The following is a 27,274-nucleotide window of genomic DNA, read 5'->3' on the forward strand; positions in this document are numbered from 1 at the left end:
TTCAAATGTTCTTTGGAAGCCGAACGTCCGACGTGGCATCTGCGGCTTCTGATTGAGTGCAGGAAGCTCCTGCAGCCAATCAGAAGCCGTGCCTTGGTTTTTGAACGGTCCCAGAACGGAGTAAGTTCGACAACCAAGGTACCACTGTATAGGAAATGTGTGAAGAAAGCAGCTTGAGGGCCTGTATGCTCAATTATTTGAATGAATGATCATAGGAAAGAAATGCAAATTTAGGAAAGAAATGCAAATTTAATAAACTAGTGCAATGCATTCACCAAAGCTGAAAAGTAATCTAAATGAATTAGGCTTGAGATCATTTGGTTCAGACTAGCACAAGATCAAGAGATTATACAAACGACTGGTGAGAAGATAAGAGACAAAAGTCTCCTTCACTGGCAAGACTGGATTCAGGTTTCCAGCAGCTTTCAGCAATCCTTTGTCTTAATCTATTTTACTCTTTTATTTAGTGCCCAAGACTAGCTCTACAGGATGTTGAATGATGCTGCCCCAGGCACAGCCTCTCCAGCTGTTAGAACTAGCTGCTGCTCTTAACTTTAATGGGAACTATTGACAGCTTTCTTGTTTTGTCCTGTCTTTTTGGCTGAGGAAACCACAAATCACTGCAAGGAGGAACAGCACATTTCTTTTCTTAAAAGAACTGTAAACCGATTTCATCATGCTAATAAGAAAAAACAAACATGAATAACAGAATATGGAAAAGGCAAGTTATTTAAGTATTTGTTGTAGCAGTGCATCAAACATGGTGGAGTTGTTCACTCACTCAGTCGTTTTGGATGAAAATCACTGCAGTCATATTAGGAATAGCAGGCGAAATGAAAATATTTTAAACATTATTTAAATGTCATCAGGAAGGCTCTGGGAAAGCTGGATGCATAAGGGGAGAAAGGAAGGGGCAGAGGAAGCAGAGAGTGTGCTTACATATGGCTCAATACCAATCCAATAAGCCATGGTTTGTTATGTCTATACCAGGATTTATTGTACAAAGGCAACCCTAGGAAGACATGTGTTTTTGTGATGGGGGAATCACTAAATACACACCACAACCTTGAATTATTGTTTAATCAGAGTGCTATTATACTGAGCAATAAATGCTCTCTAAATGTAATAATCAGGTTTTTTTCAGTTTTGCCGTCCCCTAAACTACCTTTACAATGAAACTAATTATTCTGAGAAAGCAGACATACAATGTTGCAACCAGAATGATACTTCAGGCATGGTTTTTAAACAATTATGGGGCACAGAAACGTGAGGAACAAAATGACACTAGCAGAAGATCAAACGACAGATAATTATAGGGGGGAAAGCAATGCACTAGGTTGCAGATTAGTAAATCTATACTGAACCCAGATGTCAATTTTTTAAAATGGATGGCACAAGACCTAAGGCTGACAGATCTTTGGAGAGACGGCTGCTTGCACCAAACAGAAAAGGGAAATAAAAACACACACAGAGAGAGCTCTGTTTCATATTTACAGTCTCAACTGACAGACCTTTTGCCCTTAGGGCAGCAAGAGGTGGGGGAATCTCAACTGAGAATCTACAAAAAGAGTGATAAAAATTAAGACACTTTACACTGCACTGAAAAACCCCCAAGGGTTTCTCATATAATATAACCCAACAGATATTTAAAGGTAATGAGCATGAACTAATTTTCAGACAAAGGGGAGAAGCCTTTTCTGTTTGTTTATGGAAAATCTCCCTCACTCCCTTTTTTTGAAAAATTCATACTGAAATTATTTGCCAAAATCCACATGTAATATCCCCTCAAAACCCTTTTAAAAAAGAGCAGGTGATATTCAATCCATGCTTGCCTAAATACTATGTAGTATCATGGCCAGAAAGAATTGGACAGTGAAAAAAGGAACCAGAAGCAACTGATGCTAACTGTATATTATTAAGTACCTCATTTCTAGTAAACATAGCTGCAATGTTTTTTGAGGATTTCTATTCCTTGAGGAGTAATCTAAAACAACTGCTTCATATGCCATTAAAGTGGATGCAAGTGTTATTTAATGAACTTCGTCCAGCCTTCCTGTAAATTATGTTGCAAACCTATGGTCTAACCATGCCGGCTGGAGCATTTCAGTATTTTATGGAATCAGAGTTAAGAGGTACCTCAAAGGCAAACTAGGCCAACCCCAGCCAATATGTGAAACCCACAACTACAGCATCCCTGACAGGTAGCCATCTAGCTTCTGCTTAAAAACCTGTAATGAAGGAGAGTTCATCGCATTCGGAGGCAGCCCATCCCATGGTTCAACAGTTCATAGTCATAAAACTCTTCATAATATTTAGATGAAATAACTTTTAAAAATTTCAGCCTGTCCTTCCAGGTTCTAACATTCTATGTAATAGCCCTTCAAATGTCTTAAGATGGCTCTCATGTCATTTATTAATTGTCTTTTCTCCAAGGTAAACATACTAAACTCCTTCCACTTTCTGTGATAGATATAAGTCAAACAAAATATGTTAAAGCCAAACTCCTTAGACTTAGGACAGCGGAAATTTTTCTTGTTCAATCTTATCTGGAGAGCCACATCACTGGCAATATCAAATTAACCCGAATAGCTGCGGATCCTTAGGTCTAAATCCCTCTGCAATTGTCCCTCAGGTGCCCCCAGTCTCCAGATGCTACATATATCCTGGTCCAAATCTCACTTGTACTGACCTTTCCCTGCAGTCAAAAAAAAAAGCAAGTTTGGTGGGGAACCAAACATATAAACAAGGGATAGATATATTTTAAATAAATAAAGTAGGACACCTGTCAGTTATGATCTGTCCTTCAAACTTTCTGCAGTACAGCTTATTCCATTTCGTATCATGGACAAGCTTCACGTAGTCCACATTCATCTATAGCTGTGAATATGACCACTGCTCCCCTTTCTGAGAGGAAAAGAAGAAAAATATTTTCTTTTGCAGGAAATTCCAAAAGTTCCAAGGAGCAAGAAGTAGAAGGGGCAATTTATCATAATTACAAGATGGACTTCTTTATCAAATTTTATCATAATGGTTAAAACTATCCCTGTATATTACAATACACGACTTTGGCTTTGTTGTTGCTTTTGTAACACAGGCAAAGTAGCAGTCCAGTCCATTTGCTTCTAAAACAACTTAAATAATATGAGGGGATATAAATGACACAATGGGACGAGTCTCTGCTTTCCTTAACAATTCCAGATAATATTTCTGTATAGCAAGAATTAGTGATGTGTGGTGGCTAGAGTAGCCTTCCCCTACCTGGTCCCCTCCAGCTATTTTTGACTACAACTGTCACCTTCCCTGATCCAGTGGTCATATTGACAGGAATTGTAGTCTAAAACAATAGGGTAGGGAAAGCTGTCTGAGATTAGGACTGAGGAGACATGGCTCTGACTTCCCAGACAGCCATTGGGTGACCTTGAGCCAGTCACCATCTCTCAGTCTAATTTACAGTGTTGTAGTAATGCTGGCCACGTGACCCGGAAGTGTCTCCGGACAGCGCTGGCCCCTGGCCTCTTGAGTGAGATGGGCGCACAACCCCAGAGTCTGTCAAGACTGGCCCGTACGGGCAGGGGTACCTTTACCTTTTTAGTAATGATGAAAGGGGGGACCTGGAAGAACCATGTATGCCACCTTGAGTTCCTTCAAGGAAAGGCAGAATAGACATGCAATAAAAATAAATAAAATATAATGGGTTAGAGGAGATGAGGACACAAGAGTTTATTTAAGATCTTGTATCCTGACAACTAGTCTTTTATAAAGGCTCCAAGGTAGCTCAGAATAGGATTTAAAGATACAGTATCAGAAGACTAATCAAATTAAAGCTTCTCATTAAAATAAGAGAAGACTATATTATAGTATATTGTATTTTAAAATGGGGTTTCAGAATTTTTAGGGGTTTTTGAATGTTTTATGTAGATTTTCAATTTCATTGTTCTGTATGGGACAATGGCAATAAATATATCGTATATCATATAACAGGACAGTCCGTCAACAATCAAAACAAACACCAGGAACAGATCTCACAATTAACCAAAAGACTGTCTAACAGAAAAGATCTAAGTAACTTACAAGGAGTGGTAGTGAGTGGCCGGTTCTTCTTAGGCAGAGGGAACTACCACTAAGATGGCCCTATCTAAACTCAGACATTCTCCAAGGTCCTAGTGCAACACTCTTACCACTATGTCACACTGGTGTGTGGTTTATGTTCCTAGGGACCAAGAGGGGACCCAGGTTCTGTGCCACACACATGAGCTTGATGGGAAGATCTTTGTTGCTGGGATTAAGGTGGGTCAAGTATGACAACAAAGTAGTGGCATCAACATGAATGCTGGCACCAAATAAGGAATAATGATTCTGATCAGCCCCTCAGCATTTGGTTCTGTAGTAATCTGATGGGACAGTGTTGACAAATCTTGAAACATTGCCAGTCCCTTTATACAAGGAGTACGTGAAATTCTTATTGCCCCCCAGGCTATTTTCTTTCTTTCAAAAGAGGAAGAGATGTAACATAATGCGCAAAACGGTTGCTGGAAAAACCACCACCATAAGTACTTTCAAGGTAAACGTCAGAGGTGTTAATTTCAGGAGACTGACATAAAACTCAAAATAAACCTTTAGAAGATGTAGAATAATCTACAGTCATAAAACACCAAAGGGCTGGAAAGAATGAGGCAGCTAATGGGGATGAGCTTGAAGATTTGGATTTTTGTAAATTCTGGAGTGAAGGTGACCTGGTCCACACTTCCCAGACTAATGTGTGAATCAGTATACTTCTCCTTCAGATTTCACACTTCAATTCTGTAATAGACTTCCCAGCTCAACCCCTCCCCTTAATTAACAATGTGTATTCAATATAGAAATACATATATTGAAATAAAATATGTAGTTAAATATGAATTTTAATGTGATATATCTGTGTGTGTATTAAGATTGATATGGAAATAGAGCAGACTTCTGAATGAAGACACGTGTAATACTATCATGAAGAATTGGTCTGTTTCCAAACTTGTGTCAATTTCCAACTGGCTGTGCTCACAGGTACTGCTGGGAGTCAAAGGTGCTGCTGCGAGTTCCTAACAACATTTGGAGGGCACCCTATTGGTTACCTCTGCTCTAACTACTACACCACACTTTCTTAATCTCTGCCTCCACCATTTGCAAATAAGCAGGAGCTGGAATTACACCCAGTCCCACAATATATATATATATATCAATGTTACCTGACTGGCAGGAATGGATTTACTAATCTCAGGTCTTTTACACTTACACACACACACACACACACACACACACACACACACACACACACCTGAGGTAGTGGTAAAATAGGACAGAGAAGTAAGTTACTGCTCGAATGTATAAAGGCATATCATTTTGCTCAATAATATTCTTAGCTTGTTCGCCTTGAAAGTACCTGAGTGCATATTACCCATAACAGATGTGATAGGACATCTTTTAAGCCTTAAGATTAACATTTTTTCCCCATTTTCTAATAAAAATCATGTGTTTTAAAAACACCATGCTCCATTAGATACACAAATATGGATGCAGGCATCTCAATTTCTACATACACAGCTCTGTTATTGATTTCATCCAATCTTAAGATGGCTTTTAGAAACTTCTAAATGATTGAATGTGACCTCCAAGTTGCCTGGGGTGTATCTCAAATAACCACTGGTTTTAATCCTCTCTTTATTTTCAAAGCTCAGGTTGCCTTTTCTAGTCTAAATGTTGTCAGTTCACAACTGCGGCATTGTTTTGATAATGCACCAGAAAGGAACTGACACCTTACCTTTCTGAAAGCAGATTAGAAAATTTGCCTAAACCTACATCTGTATGGGGCTCAGCTTTATTGGCTGCCAAGCTGAATAAAGCACAAAAAAGCTCAAAGACACAAGAGGGGGGATTTAGAAATATAATTTAGCCAAGAGGAAACAAGAAAAATAAGAGAACCAGCCCACCAAACGCTGGATAAGTGAGACGCGAAAGGAGTCTCAGGATAACTTATGGCAAGCCTTTACAGAAAAAAAGGTATGCCATTGCTACTGTTCTTTAATGGTAAAAAAGGGTGAGATGCGGAATGTCAGATTGTATCATTTTCTATCTTCTTAGATATGCATGCATGAGGCTGAAAATATTTCATTTTGGGAGCCAAAAATATCTAAGGCAGTGCCATCCACAAGCTCTGGGGCTTTCCTCTTCTATCTTGCCCGGTCTTGTAGTTAGATAGGCCTCAACATGGCCCTGTGGTAGATGATCCCTTTCTATTGCTTCACCTGACAGCTATCTCACACTGGGATCCCCAAGCCTTCTACTTTAGTGTCTGAGTTCAGTCATCAATGTGTGTCTGCCCATGTCCATTCAATTTCACCTTCACTGGACTTGGTGATCACCAGAGGCTCCGCCTACATCTGAGGGAATCCTTTGGGAGTTGTCTCTTCTTTGACTCCCTATAGTACAGTGGGGGGGGGGTAACAGTGGCCCACCAGCTCCCATATTTTCATCTTATTTTGTTATAAAAATATTAATATACTGCTAGGCCATAGAAATATATCAAAGCGGTTTACAGCAATAAAACAGAAAACTATACAATAAAACCATAAAAAAGTTAAAAACAGACACCAATTAACCCTTATGGAAGGATGTGGTCTTAACTACCTGTATAGGCCTGGCGGAATAGAAATTTTCCAGAAGGCACTTGAAAGTTGGCATAGAAGGCACCTTTTGAATCTTAGCTGGTAGGATATTCCACAGGACTGGGCTGATAACACTAAGGACTCATATTCTTGCTGTTGTCAAATGAGCCTCACCAACTCAGGGAACGACTATGCAGAGGATCTCAGAGGGTGAACTGGGTTTAAGGGGACCCTGTGTCATGGTTCAGTTCATGGGCGATTGAAGTCTCGGCTGGGGACGTCAGGACCAGCGGCAAGATGGTGGGGTGGGAGCAGGAACGGGAGTCTAGAAGCCGGAAGTCAGAAAGCCAAGAGTCCCAGGGTCAGAGAGCTGGGAGTCAAGAAGCCAAGGGTCCGAGGATCATGAAGCAAGGAGTCACGAAGTCAGGGATCCAAGGATCAAGAAGCAAGGAGTCAAACGCAGCAAGACAGGGAACGTGTTGCTGTGGCAAAGAGCTGAAAGGAAAATGCTGACCTTATATCCCTTCCTGGCTCTTGCCACCAGGTGCTGTGAGTTACCAATCGGCCTCACCTGTGTGGCCACACCTTGCCTCTTCAGAACCAACTTAGGCAGGCCCCAGTCCTGCAGAGTCCTATTGGTCACAGGGCCTGGCTCCTGCACGCACACCTGAGAGCCTGAACCTAAATCGCTGAAGGCTTTGTAAATTAATACAAGAAGCTTGAACCTGGTTCGGTAGTAGATGGGTAGTCAGTGTGGCTGTTTTATCAATGGTATAACATGTTCTTGACCAGAAACCTCCTTCAGCAGTCTGGCTGCCTTATTCTGCACCCGCTACAGCTTCCAAACCAAACCCAAGGGCAGCCCCACATTGAGCACATTACAGTAATCCAGCCTCAAGGTTACCAGCGCACCATCCTTGACCACTGGTCATACTGCCTAAGGCTGATGGAAGCTGGAGTCCAACAACATGTGGAGGGCCATCCCTGCTATAGTTTAAGTACTCCAATCTTACTTCACCGCTTTCCCATCAACAACACATTAGGCAGGGTGTTAGCTCTGCTATGGCAAGAATACCCTCTTTCTCCTTAAACTAAGTATTACCAAAACAGCTGACAAAGGACGTTCTGGCCCAGAAAAGCTTATGACACAATATGTTTGTTCATCTTTAATGCGCCACAAGGCTCTTTGTTGTTTTTATTTCAGATGGCGTAACGTCAGCAATAACCCCACTGTTTAAATTAGGTTTATGAAGTCTGACTCTTGCACGCATTCTGTACCATACAGTCAGAGGTATTTTAATGCATTTTTAAACCCTGGGCTGTTTTGGCAGCGAGATTACAAAAGAAAGACTGAAAGAGGGATAACTTTTGTATTTTGGTGGCTTTTGCTGCTTCAGCAGCAGAAGATGCTGGCATGGAGCATAGGAATTAACACAGCGGGGTCAGATGACGTAAATTATAAGGAATAAATAAGGAATAAATAAGTTGTCATGGAAGTGCTACAGTTCAAGGAAAGGCAGAACAGAGATGCAATAAAAATAAATAAAATATAAAGGGATAGAAGAGATCAGGACACAAGAGTTTATTTAAGACCTTGTACCCTGACAACTTTTTAATAAATACTTCTGTAAAAAGTATTGTTGGGAGAGACACTCTAAATTTAAATCAACAGACTAGCAAGGGAAGGTTAAATATGGGAGAATACCTGGCTGGGGATTCGGCACTGAGAAAAGTTGTATTTTTTGAACACAGGATGAATAAGGTATTTGGATATTTTGAGGATACTTGGCGCCATGTCCTCCTGAGAAAGATATTCCATGGCATTGGTATACAAGTGTAAACATGTGTTGCCTTTATTACCTTCAATTTTATTTTCCTCTAGTTTGGAGGCATTTTCTTCTTTCTTTTGCTTTGCTGCTAACAGTTCACGTTTCAACTGGCGCACTTCCTTCCGTAGGTCCTCACTGCAGAGAACAATGTTGAGATAAATTCAATTTTCTTAGAAAGTAAAGCCACCCAGAAGAGACAAAGATAAGACCCAGTAAAACTGTGATAAAACATATGGAGTACAGCAATTCATTTATGCCAGATTTGGCCTATCAAGTTCATTTTAACATTTTATATCCTGTTTAATTTCAAAACTCTTGATGCAGTTAACAAAAAACAAAGCAAACCTCAGAACAGGTTTGGGGTGAGTGCAGGGTGAAGAGAACTTTCCGTAGTGTAGGGAAAATTCATGGTATTGATAAAATGTTAACCTTAGTACTACACTGAATACAACTCTATGTTTTGGGCTGTACACCCATTAGTTCTCTCTTCTTCAGCAGAATTTTCCTTTTCCTCCCCTTGTTGACTCCTAGCCATGGTCCAGTGTTACATCTGCACCAAATGCTAAGTAATGTTGATACTAATAAAGTTCCTTCTTTGTTACCAGACCTGTTGCAGCACCACTGCACACATTCAAATGAGCATGTATCTTACAGGTGGAGAATTGGCTATATTACTCCTGGGATCTTTACTAGAGACAATTGCGAACACACAAACAGAATTGCTTCTGATTGCATGTGCTTGGATCAGTGCTAATTCATGCAACAGAGGCTTTCTCTGGGGACCACCATGATGCTCTTACAGCTCAGAGTAAAGCTGAATTATACATACAGACACTCTAAGGGAATGTACAGATCCAGATGAACCAAGCTTTTTAGCAATACAGGTCACTTGCAACTTATGTGCTTTTAGCTTGTTTATTTTCAACTGTACATACTTGACGCGTGGAAGGCAGAGAGCTTAAAAGCTCTTTTTGCACAGGGTTTTCCTGGTGCGAAAAGAGCTTTTAAGCTCTGTGCCTTGCTTAATGGGCTACTGGAGGCTCTTTTGACATCTTACGAGATCATGGGCGGTCCCATGAGATCTTGCAAGAGTTTCAGTGCACCAGATCCGGAAGATAAATTGCTCACATGGGGGCGAGTCCAAAGGGGTTGTTTTAACTATACACTATTTTGGCTTTTCATGCTAACCACCAAGGGGTAACCCTCTTTTACCTGTATATAATGTTCCAATTGCGCAATGGAGCGCATTACTTCCGGGTTTCGCTGTTCATGCACACGCAGACACTCAAAATGACATCATGCGCATGCGCAGAAGTGACAAAACGCGACTTGCACAGAGGCGTCCTACATTTTACTCGGGATGCGAACAGGGCTCCAGAACGGATCCTATTCGCATCCAGAGGTACCACTGTAAACTGATTCGGTTAGCTGTAAAATCAAGTGAAATGATACTATCAGTCTGTCCAGAGTAACCCTATTTGGTTCACACTGTGCTTTGCCAACTGAGGACAGGATGTCCTGATTCTGTGGAGGATGGAGGCAAGGAGAGATCTACTTTAGGTATGTCTCCTCTGCCGAAACATGCTCCCGGTGGTAAAGGAGCAGATTCCATGGAGAAAGGGGGAGGGAGAAACAGGGAGGAACAAGGGTCAGAGTGTTGGATTAGGGAGACAAGTCCCAATGTTCACTCAGCTTGTTGAGTGGACTTGGGTTCTCTATCTCTCAGCCTAACCAAAGGATAAAAGGGGAAGGGGGTCTGAATGAACTACCTGGAGTGAACCAGGATATGTGAATTAATGAAGATAATGATACTAATGATACTAATAAAACTGAAACAGTGACTAATACATACAACACATGACAATGGATCTTCTCTGTTATTATGTAAACAGCACTTTGTCACAGAAAAGCAACCTGTTTCTCTTTGCAAAGCTTTGGCAACCTCTGGTTACTCTTTCCAGTAGACATGAAGGATTATGCAGGCAGAGTGGGAAAGCTTTCCTGTCAACCCCAAGTTATTTTGTGGGCTAGCATGGTGAGGTTTCAGTATTGCTGTCTACTCAGTACCTGTGCATTATATGGATAAAGCAATGACTTCATATTCCAGGATTATCAGTCTGGCACTTTTCATAAGTACCCCATTCACAGTTCACCACCACAGAGTTAAAGATCATCACTCAAGAGCAAGCAGCCAAGTCCAGAATAATGGATGAATTAAAGGGCATTGACAGAGCTGTGGGGTGAAGCTTACGCTGCACATTCCTACATTACGTCCAACTGTAGCTGTTTTCTCCAACCTTTCATAACAGTAATTCAGCATCGTGTTAACCCACAGAAACTGGGATGACAAAATGAGATTTAAGCAAAGGATCCTTATTTCTTTTCTTCCATTTGCAAAGGAATGACTTCTTATTTCTTGTAGTGGGCCAACTGGTCTATATTATTCCTATGTGACATTTGCAACATATTTTATTAATGGTAAAAAAGACAAAGGAATAATTTCATGACACATAAAAATGAACAGTGGATTTAGAATTACAGGAATTAGAAGAATTACAGGAGAGCAATCTAAGGCTGAAACCCTATATATAAACATGTGGGAATTACCATTCAATGGGTAGTTCCATTGAATTTAGTGGGATTCACTCAGAACAAGCACACAATTGTGTGTACAGCCTTACCTTGGATTTCAAACAGAATCCATTCTGGAAGTCCGTTGGACTTCCAAAACGTTAAAAAACTAACAGCCAATCAGAAGCTGCAGAAGCACTGTCAGACATTTGGCTTCCAAAAGAACATTCAAAAACCGAAACACTCACTTCTGGGTTTCCATCGTTCAGGAGCCAATTTGTTCGGGAGCCAAGGCGTTCGAGATTCAAGGTATGACTGTAATGTTTATTTCTTTGCCTGGGCATGAGAAAGCATTCAGGATCCATCTAAACGGACCTTAACCATTCCATCTCCCAACAAAATCACAAAACTTTGTGTGACAAGGTACTGCCACATTTTCACCCAACTAAAAACCCCCAAGATTAAGATATAAAATCCATATAAGATAAAAAACATTGATATAAAATCCATAGGTTAGATATACTATTAGCAAAGACATTTGCTTTAATTGTATATAAGAGATATAAGCCAATACGTATCAATAGGCAATGACCCACCCCAACCTGAGCTTATCCAATGTACGGCTAAGCAGAGCTGGGCAGAAAGTAGACACTGTCTAATTTTCAGTAGCCATGTTAACACCTGTTGGGATTTATTATGTAGACCTTAATCTGATCAAGTAAGAATCAAGAGTGTGTACTTAGGGTAAGTTAGAACAGTTTAATTATACCTGGGGAAGCTGCTACTCTCTGATGTAGGACTACAACCCCATCATCCCTGACTATTGGCCACACTGCCCGGGGCTGCTGGGAGTTGGCAGTCACAAGAGCATCTGGAAGGCCACAAGTTCCCCATCCCGTAAGAGATTGATCCTTGGAACACACTTTAAACTGCATGTGCTCCTCACTGTTAAAATCCATTGGTTGCCTCTGGCAATTCTACAAAAAGAAAACAAACTCGGCCAAACAAAACTCATTATTAACCCATCCCATGTTAAAGTTAGTTGCAGCTCTTTCAGATCTTTGGCTTCAAAGAAGTTGCTCTGCTCCCCTCCAGATACCAGTTCTTTTCTTTCAGCTCCTCTGCACTTTAGCTATATTTACCAAGACTGATCAGTCCTTTATATGCCTGGAAGACGGCTGCGGTCTGCAAGAGAGCTTCTCTTCCAAGCTCCAACAACCTCACAAGCCTGCTCCATAGTATCTTGTAGCAGGGCCTTTAGTGTGGCTGCCCCCATTCTATGGAATAGCAGTCCTGATGAGCTATGACAGACGCTTACTATCTTGCACTTTCTGGAAACTATGATAGACCTTTCATTTTGCAGCTGGATAAGCGGAGCCCATTTTGTTTTAAACATATTTACTTTTTGTGTTTTTAACTGTTTTTGTTTATATTGTGTAACATCTTAAGACAGCTGTAGAGAAGGTGATTAATAAACTGATGATGATAACAACAATTCAGCAATCACTTTCTCCTTCACTGGATGCATTAGGAGACAAACACATTAAGTCCTCCTTTTTCCAGCATGGCTGTTCTGTAGAAGTACCCCAATGTATATTTGAATGTACATATTTCTCAGAGAATTCTTGCTTCCTTAAGGGGGCGCTGCAGCTCAGTGGCAGAACACATGGTTTGTGTACAAAGGGTCCCAGGTTCAATCCTAGCATCTTCAGGTAGGGAGACTCTAGGCTTGAACCTTGGAAAGCTTCTGACTGTCAGTGTTGGCAATATTCAGCTAGGTGGCTCAGCAGTATGGCTTGTTTATAAGGCTGTTTCCTACGTCCCAGTTTATCAGGACCCCTCCCTCCTTCCCTTTTCTACTATGAAACACATGGCAAGGCCAAACCTGTTCGGTTTTCCTGATCCTACCTCCCATGCAGAAACTGTTGCACCATGACACTATGTAATCTGATTGTGTCAGGGATAAAATAGCTACTTATCTCTTAATACAGGAAACTGTTTAAACAAGTTGTGATTAGAAGAAACACTTTGCTTTGTCAAAACAAATGATGACATCAAGCCATTCTTTAAACCTTGTGTGGAAAAGAAACAATCTGGTGTAAAAGAAAGTCTCATGGACAACTGGATGCCACCAACACAACTGGAAGTACGGCGGAAGCCATCTTGAAGGAAGCACAGAATTAAATGGCTTGGTGTCTCCATGTACCATTCATGATCTGTTGATCTATGTGCATGGACACAGAAAAGTATTAGGATTTGGAGACCGATATGGTTTCTCTCTTTATGGTCCTGGGAAAAGCCAGAATATGGAAATTATCTCAACCTTGGAAAGAGATACTCAGACTGGCAGGGCCCTTCATTGTCCTCTGCTACTCTGCAATGAGTAAGTTAATGATTTTGAATGACACACAAAAAAAGCTTTAACAGGTCAATGAACACAGGACTTCTATAAAGTCCGAGCATTGGGTCATCTAGCTTAGCATTATCTACAGTGACTGGGAGTGGCTTTCCAGGGTTTCAGGCAGAGGTCTATGCCAACCCTACCTGGAGATGCCAGGAACTGAAAATGGGACCTTCTGCATGCAAACCGATGCTCTATCATGGAGCTATGGCCCTTCCCTATGTGCACTCAGACACACTGAATTCTCACCCCTAGACAAATGGGATGGGCTTTTGCCATGTCTTCCAGTGGGGCTGGTGGGGGGAGGAGAGCAAAGCCTGGGGCAACCAAAGTGCATGGATTAGAGCCTACAGAGTCATAAATTTAAGACAGATCTGCACCACAGGAGCACACGAGTCTTTCGGCACAACCAAAACATGACAGAGATATAGACGTGCTATACCTGCATGTGTAATATGTTAAATGTCCACTGTACTGTAGTTAAAATGAAGTTGGCAATAGGGCTGTGCATTGGGGTTGGCCTCAGCAAGCAGAGGCAGGAAACCTCTCCATGACCCAACCCTCCCCACATTCATAATTTCCGTCTATATCACCTCTACCAGCTGCACACTGACAGAACGTCTTACTCAACAGGTCTCATCGCTGACTAGTTTAGATTCATTTGGCAGGCTAAGGAAGATGAGTTACTTACAACCTGGAGCAAGGCCAAGCTTTTGCTCTTTGTCAAGTACTTAATATTTATTTTTTACTTATCGTCAAGTGCTTTACAAATATTAACTAAGACTCATAGCAACCCTTGGAGGCAGACATTCTTCCTACTGAAATTGGGAAACTGCTGCAAAGAAAAAATGAAATTACTTCTACAAATACTGACTATGAAACCGTAGATTTAAAGGTGTCATCTGTGTCCTGGAAATTTTATGGATCTTTGCCACAATATTAAGCTCAGGGAACAGCTATTTTGAAAATGCATCTGTCCAGTTTATGAAGCAGGAACGTCTGCCTCTAGATGTGGATTGCTTGCAGGCAGGGAGGATATATTGTTCTAGAGACTTGCATCTGCTTATTGAGAAAAGACAGAGCCCTCAATATGAGTAACATAAATTACCAGGATAAAAAATAAACTATTAACTGACCAACTTTTCCCACACTCCTTTTGAGAGAAATTTTATCTGAATTTGCACCAAACATTTCTCCCTTAAAATATAAACGAGAAACATATAATTTAAGCCCAAGCTGAAAGGCTACCAAATGTTATTCCCTGCATTCAGGGCTGAGTTGCCATGGAACGTCATTTTACCTTTCTGCATCTAAGTTTTCCCATTCATAAATAAGATGTTTTCTGTCTGGATTGGTTAATATTAGGGCTCTCAATATGTAAAAACACTTTTAGTATTAATAGCTTAGGGTGGATCAGTCACTAGACACTGTAGCTTACATGCTGTATTTTGCACTGAAGTCACTTCCACTTAGGATAAAAAGATTCCTTGTTAGGATCCTGAGCTCACGCACACACATTCAAAAGGAAGCTTCACCAGCTTAGTAGGAAATAACATATTAATAGCTCATGACAAATTGGACGTGCATTTGTGAGAGTCTTAACCAGTCTCATGAACATCAAGTTCTGGAGTGAAGCTGTTGAAAAGCATGGTTTTCAGCACTTACAACATGTAGAAAGTAATGAAATGCTACACTACAGGCACAGAAGCTCATCCGCTGTCACCGCAGTGAATGCTGGAGATTGTAGCTTATTATTATGTTTTTCTCTGCAGCTCTTTTATGTGCTAGAAATGCAACACCATTACTGTGGTGCTTTTTTTTAATGTAGCATCTGCAAAATAAAATATTGTGTTTTCAGAAAACATAAAATAGTAAAGTAAGGGTATGCCAGTATCTTCCAATTAACAGAGGTGAAGTGCTGTAAATAGTCTATATATGTGCCTAGTAATCTCTTATGCCATATACCTCGCAGTCCAAACCTGAGATCATCATACATTTAATTCAGTTTAGGCAATAAACTTTCTCATTTGCATTTTTTTAGTCACAATGAACATAGGAAGTTGCCTTAGGCCAGCTCCAACAAATTCTCCGTCTAGTTCAGTATTGTGGAGATGCCTGGGACTTCCTGCATGCAAAGTGTGCACTCTGCCACGAAACTATGGCTCCTTCTGCCCAAATGCTCTACATATTTACTTCACTATTTATCACAAAGTTTGGTTAGTCATTTTTAGATGTACTCTGGGCATACAGAAGCTTAATACACACGGAAAGTTATAGGAATATGGGATCTCCAGATTCCTGCCAACAATACACTGAGAAAACCATTGAATGAGGTTTTTCGATAACACTGTGTTTTTCTCTAATGATACCTTCCCCCCCCCCATTTCTTAGGGCCACATTACACTTGCAATACAGCTAGTTTCTTCCTTTACAAGATTTCTCTAGTGAACTGGGCTGTACACAGACAGGCATTTCCGTAAGTGGCTCACACAGACATTTCCCCCATGCAATCCCACACACGGAAGGGATTAAATGAAGACACTGGTGCAGTTAGGTAATTTTAGACTCTTGACTTAATGGTCTTAAAAGGCCCACCCCCACCCCTTTAGTTTGTAATGTGCATTACTTCACATTCTTCTGCATTTGGTAAGCTAGCCTTGCTGTGATTAGAGAGCTTTGCTGCTAATTCTGCTGAATTACTCCTACCTTGGCAGCAACACTGCATAGAGGAAAAAGTAGCCAGTTCTTAGAACTGATATATACGGTCGCCAGCAAAGAGGCCTACTTTAGAGACAAGAGAAGGCATGAAGGCTGTTTCACACCTGCTTGAAGCATCTCTGATGCTCCAAATGTCCAGCTACAAAAATGTGCTAAATCTAACCATGCACAGACTAAAGGAGCTCAAGAGATGCAGCGAAGACAAGAAGAGCAGAATCACCACTTATAATCTAACTAAAATCACTCTGGCCAGGCTTGGCAAGCGCAGGCAATCAGCCAGTTGTCTGAGCTTGCAAAGCGCTGTGCCTTTGCCGACACAGTTCAAGTTCAAGCCATGCAGGCAAAAATGGATCATCCAACATAATTATGACCTCAGGTGATTGACGGGAGAGTTACCCCACCCACCTGTCATACTTAGCCTGCGGGGGATGGGGGAAAATAAAAATATGGGCCACTGGCCAGATCCACTTCCCTACTTGTGATGCAGTGGGTGCTGTTTTATAATTAATTGTAGTTTTATGGTGCTTCTTGATTATTTGTTTGTGTGTACTGCCGTGTATAACAGGTGGGATGCACATATTTAAATAAGTAAATCTCAGCCTTAATTTGGCAGGATGTTTTTGAACCTAGGTTAAGAAGTTAGTGTTAGCCACAGGCGGTACTAATGCTTTCTAGACCATGGTTAAGGGTAGGGAGGGGCAACCTGCACCAAAGAGGAACCAAGGAAGGGGAGGAAACAGGTCAGCTTATGTAGATGGTTTCCAATTTATAAATATTTTGTTCCCCTTTTTTGCTGTTATCTACCCTTTGTGAAAGGCAGGATAGAAATGTTTCAAACAAACCAACACACAAGCATGCTGCACTAATAACAGCAGTTCTATAGTGACCATGTAGGTAAGAATTTAGACTCACAAACGTTAGAAAACCAAATTGCCTGAGTGAAATAGAAAAATGTTACTGTACTACTATTAGCTTCTAAAAAGCTGGACCATACAGAAAAGGCTGGCTCAACATCTTGAAAACAAGATCTCTGAAAATGAGGCCATAAATGGCTTATTCATAAAAGTCTTAAGAGTGAAGTATAAATGGAAGTAGGTGGCACAAGCAAAATGGAAACCTAGCCTTTTGAGTGATGGCAAGAGACATCAAAACCACAAGAGTATCCTTCCTGTCTGTTTCCACCCTCTGCAACAGTTTTGCAATGCAGTATGCTGTGCTTCTGAAACCAAAATTATTTCTACCCTGACAACTCAAACCTTTCTCCCTCAGAGCTCTAAACAAATATAACTCAACAAGGGAGCTTAAGCATCTTTGTAAACTCATGAATGAAAGACCTCCATTCATTGTGCAGCAGCAGCAGCAGCAGCAGCAAATAAAAACTACTGATTAGGATGTAAATAACAGAATGAGAAGTAGTAATAATGGCTGCATGAATTCCTTGGTACTCAAGGTGCCCAATTACTAGGTTCCGAGGATGTGGAAGCAAGATTTATCTGTAGTATAGAAATTTCTTGATCTCAGGATAGAATTCTTAGAATAGGGATCAGCAAACATTGGCCAAATCAGACAGCCAAAGGAGCACCATCTGGTCCCACAGTTGCCAGTGAAAATAGATACATTCAACAAATTGTTTGAAAAATTATATCCTTGGGCACAGGCAGAGAATGACAGTTCAAATCTCTAATACGTATGGTGAATAACAGTTATGATTGCCAAATGTATTTCAAACTCATGGTCTTCTTCAGTGATACAGATGTTAAAAATAGTAAATTAGTTACTCCAGAGTTTGATTAGGCAATTCAGACTTGCAGTGATTAAGTCATGGTGTTCATATACAAATATATTACATTTCCGTTGCTTATTCAGAGTGCCCCAGCTATTCTCAGGATGTATCCCATGAAGGGTGGAGGAGAGAACTGGTGTGAGCACATCTTGAGATGCACATGTACCAACAACTCATCAGCAACACTACAAGTGGTTGGCATGAGAGCTTGTAGTTTGGATGTCACAGGAAACTACGGTTAGCTTAAAATTGAATGTGGATACTTCAAATTACCTTCTATGGGTTCAGTATGCCTGGGGAAGAGGGCACACTCCTGCAAATGATGTTACATCTACACTGGCTCACATTATCAATAATCAATACGGTATTACGCAGTGAGCAACACTGCATCATTACAAAACTGAATAATATAATATACAGAATAATGTTAAAATTACAAACTACAAACATTACAAACTAGAAAAGAAGAGCAGTTTATTCCCCACATTTTGGGCTCATGTGCACCTTATCACCATGTAGCCAGTAAGAGGAGTTCATTTAAAAAATGTCTGTTTTAAACTAGCCACAGTTTTCTGAACCATGACAAACTGCAGTTAACCTACGGTTAGTTAAAACAATCCAACAAGTCATAAAAGCCTCCTTTTAATCACTTTGGCGACTTGTTTCAGCTCACCATAATCTATATTAACCACTGTTTAGGGTAGGGGCACAATGCTAAACTGTGGTTAACTGAAATCAGAAACAGAAGCTTCCACTTTTCTTTTTGAGGCTGCACCAGAGGCAGACGGGACCACATGAGTTCACGACTTGTGCACTCACCAACAAACCATTGTTTATTGTTGCATCTAAGCTCAGCCAATGTGAACAGGCAAAGTTTCACCACAACTTTAGGATTTCGTGGGGTGCTTTTCTTCTGAAACTCATTGTGCATGCTGGTTCTCAATCACTGTTTTGAAACCAAACACTAGTTGTATAGTAAAGGTAAAAGGACCCCTGACCATTAGGTCCAGTCACGGACGACTCTGGGGTTGTGGCGCTCATCTCACTTTATTGGCCTAGGGAGCTGGCGTACAGCTTCCAGGTCATGTGGCCAGCATGACCAAGCCGCTTCTGGCAAACTAGAGCAGCACACGGAAACGCCGTTTACCTTCCCACCGGAGCTGTACCTATTTATCTACTTGCACTTTGTGCTTTCGAACTGCTAGGTTGGCAGGAGCAGGGACCGAGCAACGGGACTCACCCCGTCACAGGGATTTGAACTGCCGACCTTCTGATCAGCAAGTCCTAGGCTCAGTGGTTTAGCCCACAGCGCCACCCGAGTTGTACAGTAAGCATGGCTAAATCCCAATCCACTTGTCTTTAAAGGGTGTGTTCCTACCAAGCAGCTTGAGTCTATGCTTATTTTAGTACCTCCTGAACGTAGGAGATGGTAGCCACCTGGTACTTAAATCTTGACAAACAAACACAGATCTTCCTTTTCTGGGATCACTCCTCCTTTGACAGTTATCCATACTTTCCTTAATTACTTTAATTACTGTTAGTGCCTAGTCATTTGAAGCAGGATCCTCACCCCTCCCTTGAGTGGTCTTCCCCTTTTTTTTCTTTGGAGGGCAGCTCCACGCCCACACAGCAACGTTGCAGGCTGCTTTTCAAAATTTCTCAGAATTTCAAAAATGGCTTGCTGCGAGCCGTCGCTGGAAGCTGCTGCAAGAGGTAAGCACAAGGCCTTGCTAGATGCACAGTTAGCGCTCCAGACTGCGGCCCAAATAAATGAGCACACCGAAAAACAACAAACTACATTAACTCAATTAACAGCAGACTATAAGCCTATGCAACAAATAACGTCTCCTTGGAACATGGATAGAACACTTGCTATTAGCTTTTGCCTGCTGTTTTCCCAACATCTGACAAGAATTTGCAACAGATGGAAGTGATTCCACACTGAACAGCACACCCTTCATGTTTGCCAGTCTGCTGACTTAATCACAAACATACTGGATCTGCTGAAACAATAGCCTTGGAAAGGGTATAGGCTCAGCCTTTTCGTGGCCCTGAAATACTGGAAAAGACACTGCATCCTCACTACCAGCATGAACATCTTGGTTTAATGTCAAGCCACATTACAGTCTCGTTCCAGATATTCTGCACGCCGAGGGACAAAAAGGGGGCAAGACACCCGTCTCTCCCCTGCTTTATCCAGCTCAAAGTCCTACTGTGGAAGTTTCTTTTGTATAACTCCTATGTTTTATAGTATTAGTCAGCTGCCTTTTTTCAGACTTAGCTGTGGTTTTTAGCTGATCGGATTGTTTAAATGGGTTCTGTATTTATTGTTGTATGTTTATGTAATTACGTTTCTGTACTTTAGATCCTACAACTGGGATCTACTGGGAAGAAGTGCAAGCTGTATGGAATAGCAGTAGCAGTAGTAATAATACCAATACTATCATCATCAGAGATTTTACAAAAAAAAGTAAAAAGTACAGTAATAAGAGAAGCCTACGAAGCACAAGATAAGATAAATTGTTTTTAATATTGTGTTTTAAATGCTGTAATCCGCCCCAGGGATCTCAAGAGTGAAGGATGGGTAATAAATAAACAATTCTAATAATCACAATAAAGTACAAGTTCAGCAGACACAATTATTGAAAATCCACCGCAGCAGTTATACCATCTATACAACTTCATACACCCACGCATCACACACACTGAAGGCAACAGGAATGTGGTGTTTTCACTACGAAGTTCAAATTCCAGCTCAACAACGAAGTTCACCAGATGGCCTTGGGCTAGTCGCTATTTCTCAGACTAACATATCTCACCAAGCTGTTGGGAGGATCAAATGAGATGACCAAACTCCCAGAGGAAAAGGCAAGATAAAATTCTGCTTTTAAAAAATGAATCAACCCCCAGACTTCTGATCTGACACTTTAAAATATAATTTTCTAAACATTCATACAATGAAACCTGGAAGCCACCTCCCATTAAACTTAATGGAAAAAACTAACTGGAACTATTCTGCATCTGTTGACATTAGGTAGTCACTTGAGTATGTTTAGCCTATGTCGTGCTTATCTCAACTTATTCTTTAAACCGGCAGGACATGGTTTGTTCACAAATAAAAGAGCAAGACTTGCCATACATTTTCAAACCCGTGGTCATTTAGAGGAAGCGCCTAAATAAAGTGCCAGTGATATGCTTAAATAGTTTCTTTCGGTTGCAATACACGTATATCACCACTGAGTTTTGTTACACTGAGGACAAAACAACCAGAGGCCTACTTAGGTGCTGGTGAAACTGACCCATGCCATGAGCGTATGCCCAGGGGGAGAGGAAAAAAACCACCTATCAGACTATGCAGTGCATGACGTACGGTATATGTGTACAACGACATGGCACCGCAGTTGTGGTCCAGATCAAAAGTGGGAGAAGCTTCCTATTCTTCTTGCACCATGGCACAAAGGTGTGCAGTAAAGTGCTTTTGTTTTCCTGGGGAGAGTGCCAATACAGCTTCTTGTCAGGGACACCGATACAACTTCTTGCCAATGGCACAAGGGACCTTAGGTACACCTCTGCATACAACAAAGCCAAAAGCAACACAGATTACATCACCAAATACGTCACTACCAAAAAATGTAATCAGATCCATTCCCTAGTTAGACCATTTCCTATCCTATTATAACAACTACAACACTCTTACCTTTATCTGTTATACACTCCATTACTACCTGGAAAAAAGAATGCCATCTATGTCTGCCTTGTTTTTCAGCGTGCTTTTGTAATACATCAAGGACTCAGCTACGTTAGTAAAGAAAAAACTATTTGAATGCAACACCAGAAGGCACCAGAGAGAAGAAAATCTTAAAACACAGTTTTCCACAGGTATTTTATTCCTTTTGTTTTAACGATCTAATTTCTGACTTATTTATAGTGTTTTCCCCCTGTGCTTAGATCCATCCCAAGTCAATACCGCTTAATTGTGACCCAGAACCTTGTGACCCTACCCCCAAATCCACCTTTTCTCCAGAAAACACAACTAATATACTTTTATGGTATTAACTTTCTTCCTGGCGTTGTCTGCCCCTTGACTAGGTTTCAGCTTCCTTCCCCTAAAGCAGGTGCATCACAACACTCCCTACAAACATGCATCGAGGGAAGCACAAACGCAGCACCCCGACTTAACTCTCATGTGTCCTTTCCTCACCCATTGCTAACGCTACAGAGACTACATGGCTCAAGGAGGAGCAAGTGAAACCCTTGGCACTGTGGCAAAAAGGCATGGTTCCAAGGCTTTAGATCTATGTAAGGAGGGCCGGTGAGTTTCAGTTTCGGTTTGACACCCACTGACGCAGTATAAGCACCAGGAGGAAAACTGCTGCTTTGTGATGCTCATTACAGACATTCAATATGGCAAGTGCATTTGCAGAGACTTGTAAACACATGAACACATTTAAGATGAAATTGTGAAAGTCACAAAATAATTGGCTGAAGGGTGGTTTTTATTAGAATGAAACAAACAAAAAAACAAAAACCCCTCAGTATCACAAGGACACACATTCTGCCAGGTCACTGAGAAGGCAGATGCCACTAAAGCTGCTCTTCATATTTATATACAGTAGCACCTCAGCTTACGTTTGGGTAACGTAAACTTCGGGTTGTGAAAGCGGCAAAACTGGAAGTGTTTCACTGCACGCGCATGCACAGAAGCGCTCTACCGTGCCGTGCACATGTGCAGAAGTGGTACCTCCGGTTGTGGATACCTCGGGATCTGACTGGAGCTCCGGAACGGATCGCGTCTGCAACCGGCGGTACCACTGTATTTATGTATATGCATTATGTATATACGGGCAATTTCCCATTTGCGTGTCGCTTGCATTCTGAGGTACCTTGCATGTTGGCAGAGTGTGCGTAAGGCAAACCTGCTTGCTTTTGGTGTTGAAAATGACGTGCACGTCGGCAGTTGCATGGGTGCCAAATGCAAACAAATGGGGAGTTTCCTGTGCTGCCGCATTAATAAAATATTCTCTGGGCGGTTTACAGTAAAAAAATTAAAACCGTAAAGCACAGAAATAAAATATAAGCAGCAGAAGAATAAAAAGCCACTGCATTAAAAAACAAAAGCTGAGAATGAGATTCAGCCTACTAGTTCTGCTTGTGGCTGCCCACACAAAGACTTTCACTAGTGCAACAGGGCATTCTCCCCCCGCCCACATGCTCTGAAATTGGGTCTGAGGGCTGGGAGAATGCAAGCACAGTGCAAAGTGAAAGTAGAGGAGAGACTCTAAAGGTGCTCTCAAGGTCTTGGCAGGTGTACATGGGAAGGGAACATTTTTCAGGTAACCTGGTCCCAAGCCACTCAGGGCTTTGTAGGCCGAAACCTACAGTTTGTTTTGGGGCAAGAAATGAACTGGAAGTCAACGCAGACAACAAAGCATTGACATAATATGATCATATTTCCATATTTCCAGTCCCAGTTAACCATCTTGCTGCCCCATTTTGAAGCAGCTTAAGCAGCATTCTACCTGCCTGATTTACAAAGGAACATAACCCTGTAGCAAGAACCTCCTATCATCATTTGTATATTGATCTATTAGTATTCCCGTTAGTAATATCATTGTGACAGTACACATGCTGAGTTAGCAGATATTTTGAGAGAGTAAGAAAAGCTTCACACTTCAGTTCTCAAGAACTATTAAAACGCTTTTTTAAAAAGAGGGTAAAAAAGAGGGGCATTAAGATAAATAAAGCAAATATACTTTCCTTAAAAGGGCTCACAGAAGTTTGGTATTCAACACCTTCATTTCGTTCTATGGTAAATTTCTATGAAACCTTATATTCTACTGAATGGGGGGGGGGGAGGAAGCTGTGGAAAACCACGAAACGCCTCCAAATACTTGCAATGTTTTTGTATTACGAGACTGTTATTATTTCTTACTCCAGGAACCTTGAGCCACATTATCTTCGTGTATTTAATCAAAAGGTATAAGTGGCTCACTTTACAGGAAAGGAGAATGCCAAAAAACTGTACAAATCGACAAGAAAATAGGAGGGGGGGGACTTACCTTATCTAATTTTGTTAATTCAACATGGCTTAATCACTGCTTCTCACTTTCTAAATACATTACAACAATATTTTCATATATAGACTGACAAACCTATTTTCACTGTTTTTGTTATTGCCTGGTCATATGCTACAGGTAAGTGGCCAAGTCTCAGCCACATGCCCAGAACGTTTGAAGCATCTTGCCACAAAACAATCCAGTCTTTGTTGAATGCAGCAGCCTGCAAGCAGAATTCTTTAAAATGAAATCATTGTGTCAGTTTATTGAACTTGCAGAATTGCATTGAACTTCTACAAAGTTAATTTCATTTCAGGACAGACTAAATAAGAGTTATGTAAAATGGGTTTCATTTCAGATCATGACTGAGCTGTAGGATGTTGGTCAGCCACAAAAAGCCAGACAGGAGCTTTGTATCCCCAGAGGTGCTGTAAATCACGCAGCTAACCCTTTTCTGTGGTTTTGTTTTCTTCTCTGAGTGTTGCTGCACTGAACTCATCAGCACATCTTAAGAGCGCAGCCCAATATTTAAAGGGTCTTTAAACAGCCCGATTATTTGTGCCTTTGAGATTTTTGTGCCAGTGATACAAGTCGTAAGCAGACTCCTACAGGTCTCGTACCATCCCTTGTTCTTCTGCAGCAAGAGTGACTAACCTGGTGCCTCCAGAAGCTGCCAGACCATCTTCCCTGACCAATTCACTGGTGGGCCACATCTGGTTTGCCCTTATGGGCACACCTCTTTAGCATCACTCATTTATGGCGGCGTCACTTTTACAAAGAAAAAGATATAAACTAATATTATACAATTGACTTGCAACTGGAGTGGAACTGCCCAGACACAAGCAATCTTACCTTCTAGAGCCAGCTTCCCAAATGGGTCTAACCCCTTAAGCAAGGTAGAGAGCTTTTTAAGTCTCCACCTTGCTAACTGTGCTCTGGAAGGCTCTCGCAAGATTTCGCAGTGCTGAGTTCCTGTGAGATTTCGCGAGAGCCTTTCAGTCTTGGTAAGCAAGATGAGGTCGGAAATACAGCCACGCTATTCTCAACAATATTTAGAGAGCAAAATCTATAATTTTAGCCAAAATTAGCTTATTAGGGTGATTCCATTCCACAACTAAAATACCCTACTTGCTGGTATTCCTTCCCTGACTGTAGCAAGCCAGTTAAAGAAAACTGAAAGCCAGTTCTGAAATAAGCAATCAATACTCCTAGCGAAAGAGTTTGATAAAGAGCTTTGCACATTGGTCAAGTCAATGGAGAAAGAAAGATCCATCCACTGGTTTCATACAGCTATGCCAAATTTGATGTTATCTCGGATCTACAAACCCCCAGATTCGTTAGAAAATTTCCACAGAAGGGAAGATTTCTATCATGGCTACTTGCCCTGGGCAATTTGCTCAACACTTGGCAGAGTACACTAAGCATTCTGTTCTTTTTCTACTGACTGAGAGGAAGGATGACCAAGAACACAGGAGATGAAGTTTTAAGAGGGGGTGTTATTTCGCCTCTGTTTTTTATTTCAGTCCAATCTGTCATTTACTTATGGATGCCAGTGGCCTGAGGGTGGGTGGGAGGTGAAGAGAGTAGACAGCTGAAGATACTGGGAAACATATTGTTATTTCAGTGTTATGTGGTGAGGAGAAATACAAAACACAATGAGTGGTAAACATAGAAAAATTAAAAATATGCATTTAACAAAGCAAAGATTGCTCCAAATAACATTAAAATTGCAATAGGAGTTTAATAGTCAAGAGGCATGCAACTTCAAGACCCTACTGAGTAACCTTTAAAACAAAAGTGTTTTTTGAAGCAATAGTTTATATAATCCAAGCTGTATAGGAAGTATCAGCACTCAAATGACATTTTCATGTCATTCTTTCTACAGCTACTTCTACTCTTCCAAATACTGACACTGAAATATAAGCATGTTAACATTTAATGCATGGGTAGGCAAACTAAGGCCTGGGGGCCAGATCTGGCCCAATCGCTTTCTAAATCCGGCCTGCGGACGGTCCAGAAATAGGCGTGTTTTTACATGAGTAGAATGTGTGCTTTTATTTAAAATGCATCTCTGGGTTATTTGTGGGGCATAGGAATTCGTTCATCCCCCCCAATATAGTCTGGCCCCCCACAAGGTCTGAGGGACAGTGGACCGGCCCCCTGCTGAAAAAGTTTGCTGACCCCTGATTTAATGGCTTCATGTCCCATCGGCTGCAGCAGAAGGATATCTTTTTGTGATATCATTTCCCCAACCCAAACTGATTTTTTTTTTTAAAAAAAAAGCTTTTTGTGCATTGAGATATTAGCTGATGACAAGAATGTACAATGATGTTTCACGCTTCCTCAAAAAATTCTTTCAAATTCATTTCTAAGCTTTGGATGCAGGAAACAAATTGAGCAGATTAACAGAATACTGTACTCTTCTTACTAAATGTATTTCTAATGACATAGGATGCATTTCTAATGGCTCCTTTTGTTTCCACTCAATTTTGAGAATTTAGTCCAAGGGGTTCCGAATGTACCAAACAGAAATTCCAGCATTCTCTTCCAGATGTTTTGTAACATATGAATGTAATTATAATTAAGAAGATTATGGTATCCAGCTTCGGTTTCCTGCTTTCTTAATTTTGATCTCTTATATGATATTTAATATGTTAAGTACCATAATAAACATGTTCCCTGTAAAGGTTTTTAACAGTAAAAACTCTGGGGAATTCTCTCAAGACCTTCAGACTTTGCTGAGGCACGAGCAACAGAGGTGTAACTGCTCCCTGCCCCCCAACCTTGAAGCATCAAGATGCTGCATGAGACACAACATTTGGCTGTATCTAACTTTTGGCTCAAAGTAAAGTACACTGAGCATACAACTGATGAACAGTATAAGCAGAGCCCTGGATACACTGTGCAAAAATCAAAATTCTTCCCCCCCCCCCTTCAGTGGGACTTATACATACCTAATTTTCTCTTGGCTATGCCCACGAAATGCAATCCAGCACAGTTCAGCACGTTAAAATCCTACAAAAAACAAATCCTAGGCATGGACACGATTATGCCCATCACACCTACTGGGGTCTACAGAAAAAATAAAGATAATTCACAGGTGCACAGTTCTTCTTCCTCTCTTGAAAAAAAAAAAGACATTTGCAAAAAAAAGGTGGCGGCAGGGAAAAGTGTGTGTGCCAATCCTTTATATTCTGGAACTGAACCATTGCTAGGAAGTATTGCAAATCACATGGGAAATATTTCAGCCCAATTTCTCAACCTAAATGTTTTGGCTA

General features: G+C 41.0%; 1 protein-coding gene across 3 annotated transcripts in view; it reads right to left on the reverse strand.

Moving 5' to 3' along the window:
• The window catches only part of CWC27 (CWC27 spliceosome associated cyclophilin), a 120,421-nt gene that overhangs the window by 31,407 nt on the left and 61,740 nt on the right, over positions 1 to 27,274 (reverse strand). For all 3 annotated transcript variants that reach the window (XM_083703603.1, XM_083703605.1, XM_083703604.1), the window contains one exon: positions 8,499 to 8,602. In XM_083703603.1, the coding sequence (XP_083559729.1) occupies positions 8,499 to 8,602 (104 nt within the window). The remainder of the gene's footprint in view (positions 1 to 8,498; positions 8,603 to 27,274) is intronic.

The sequence above is a fragment of the Podarcis gaigeae genome (assembly GCF_964106915.1).
Source record: "Podarcis gaigeae genome assembly, chromosome: 11".
NCBI lineage: Eukaryota > Metazoa > Chordata > Lepidosauria > Squamata > Lacertidae > Podarcis > Podarcis gaigeae.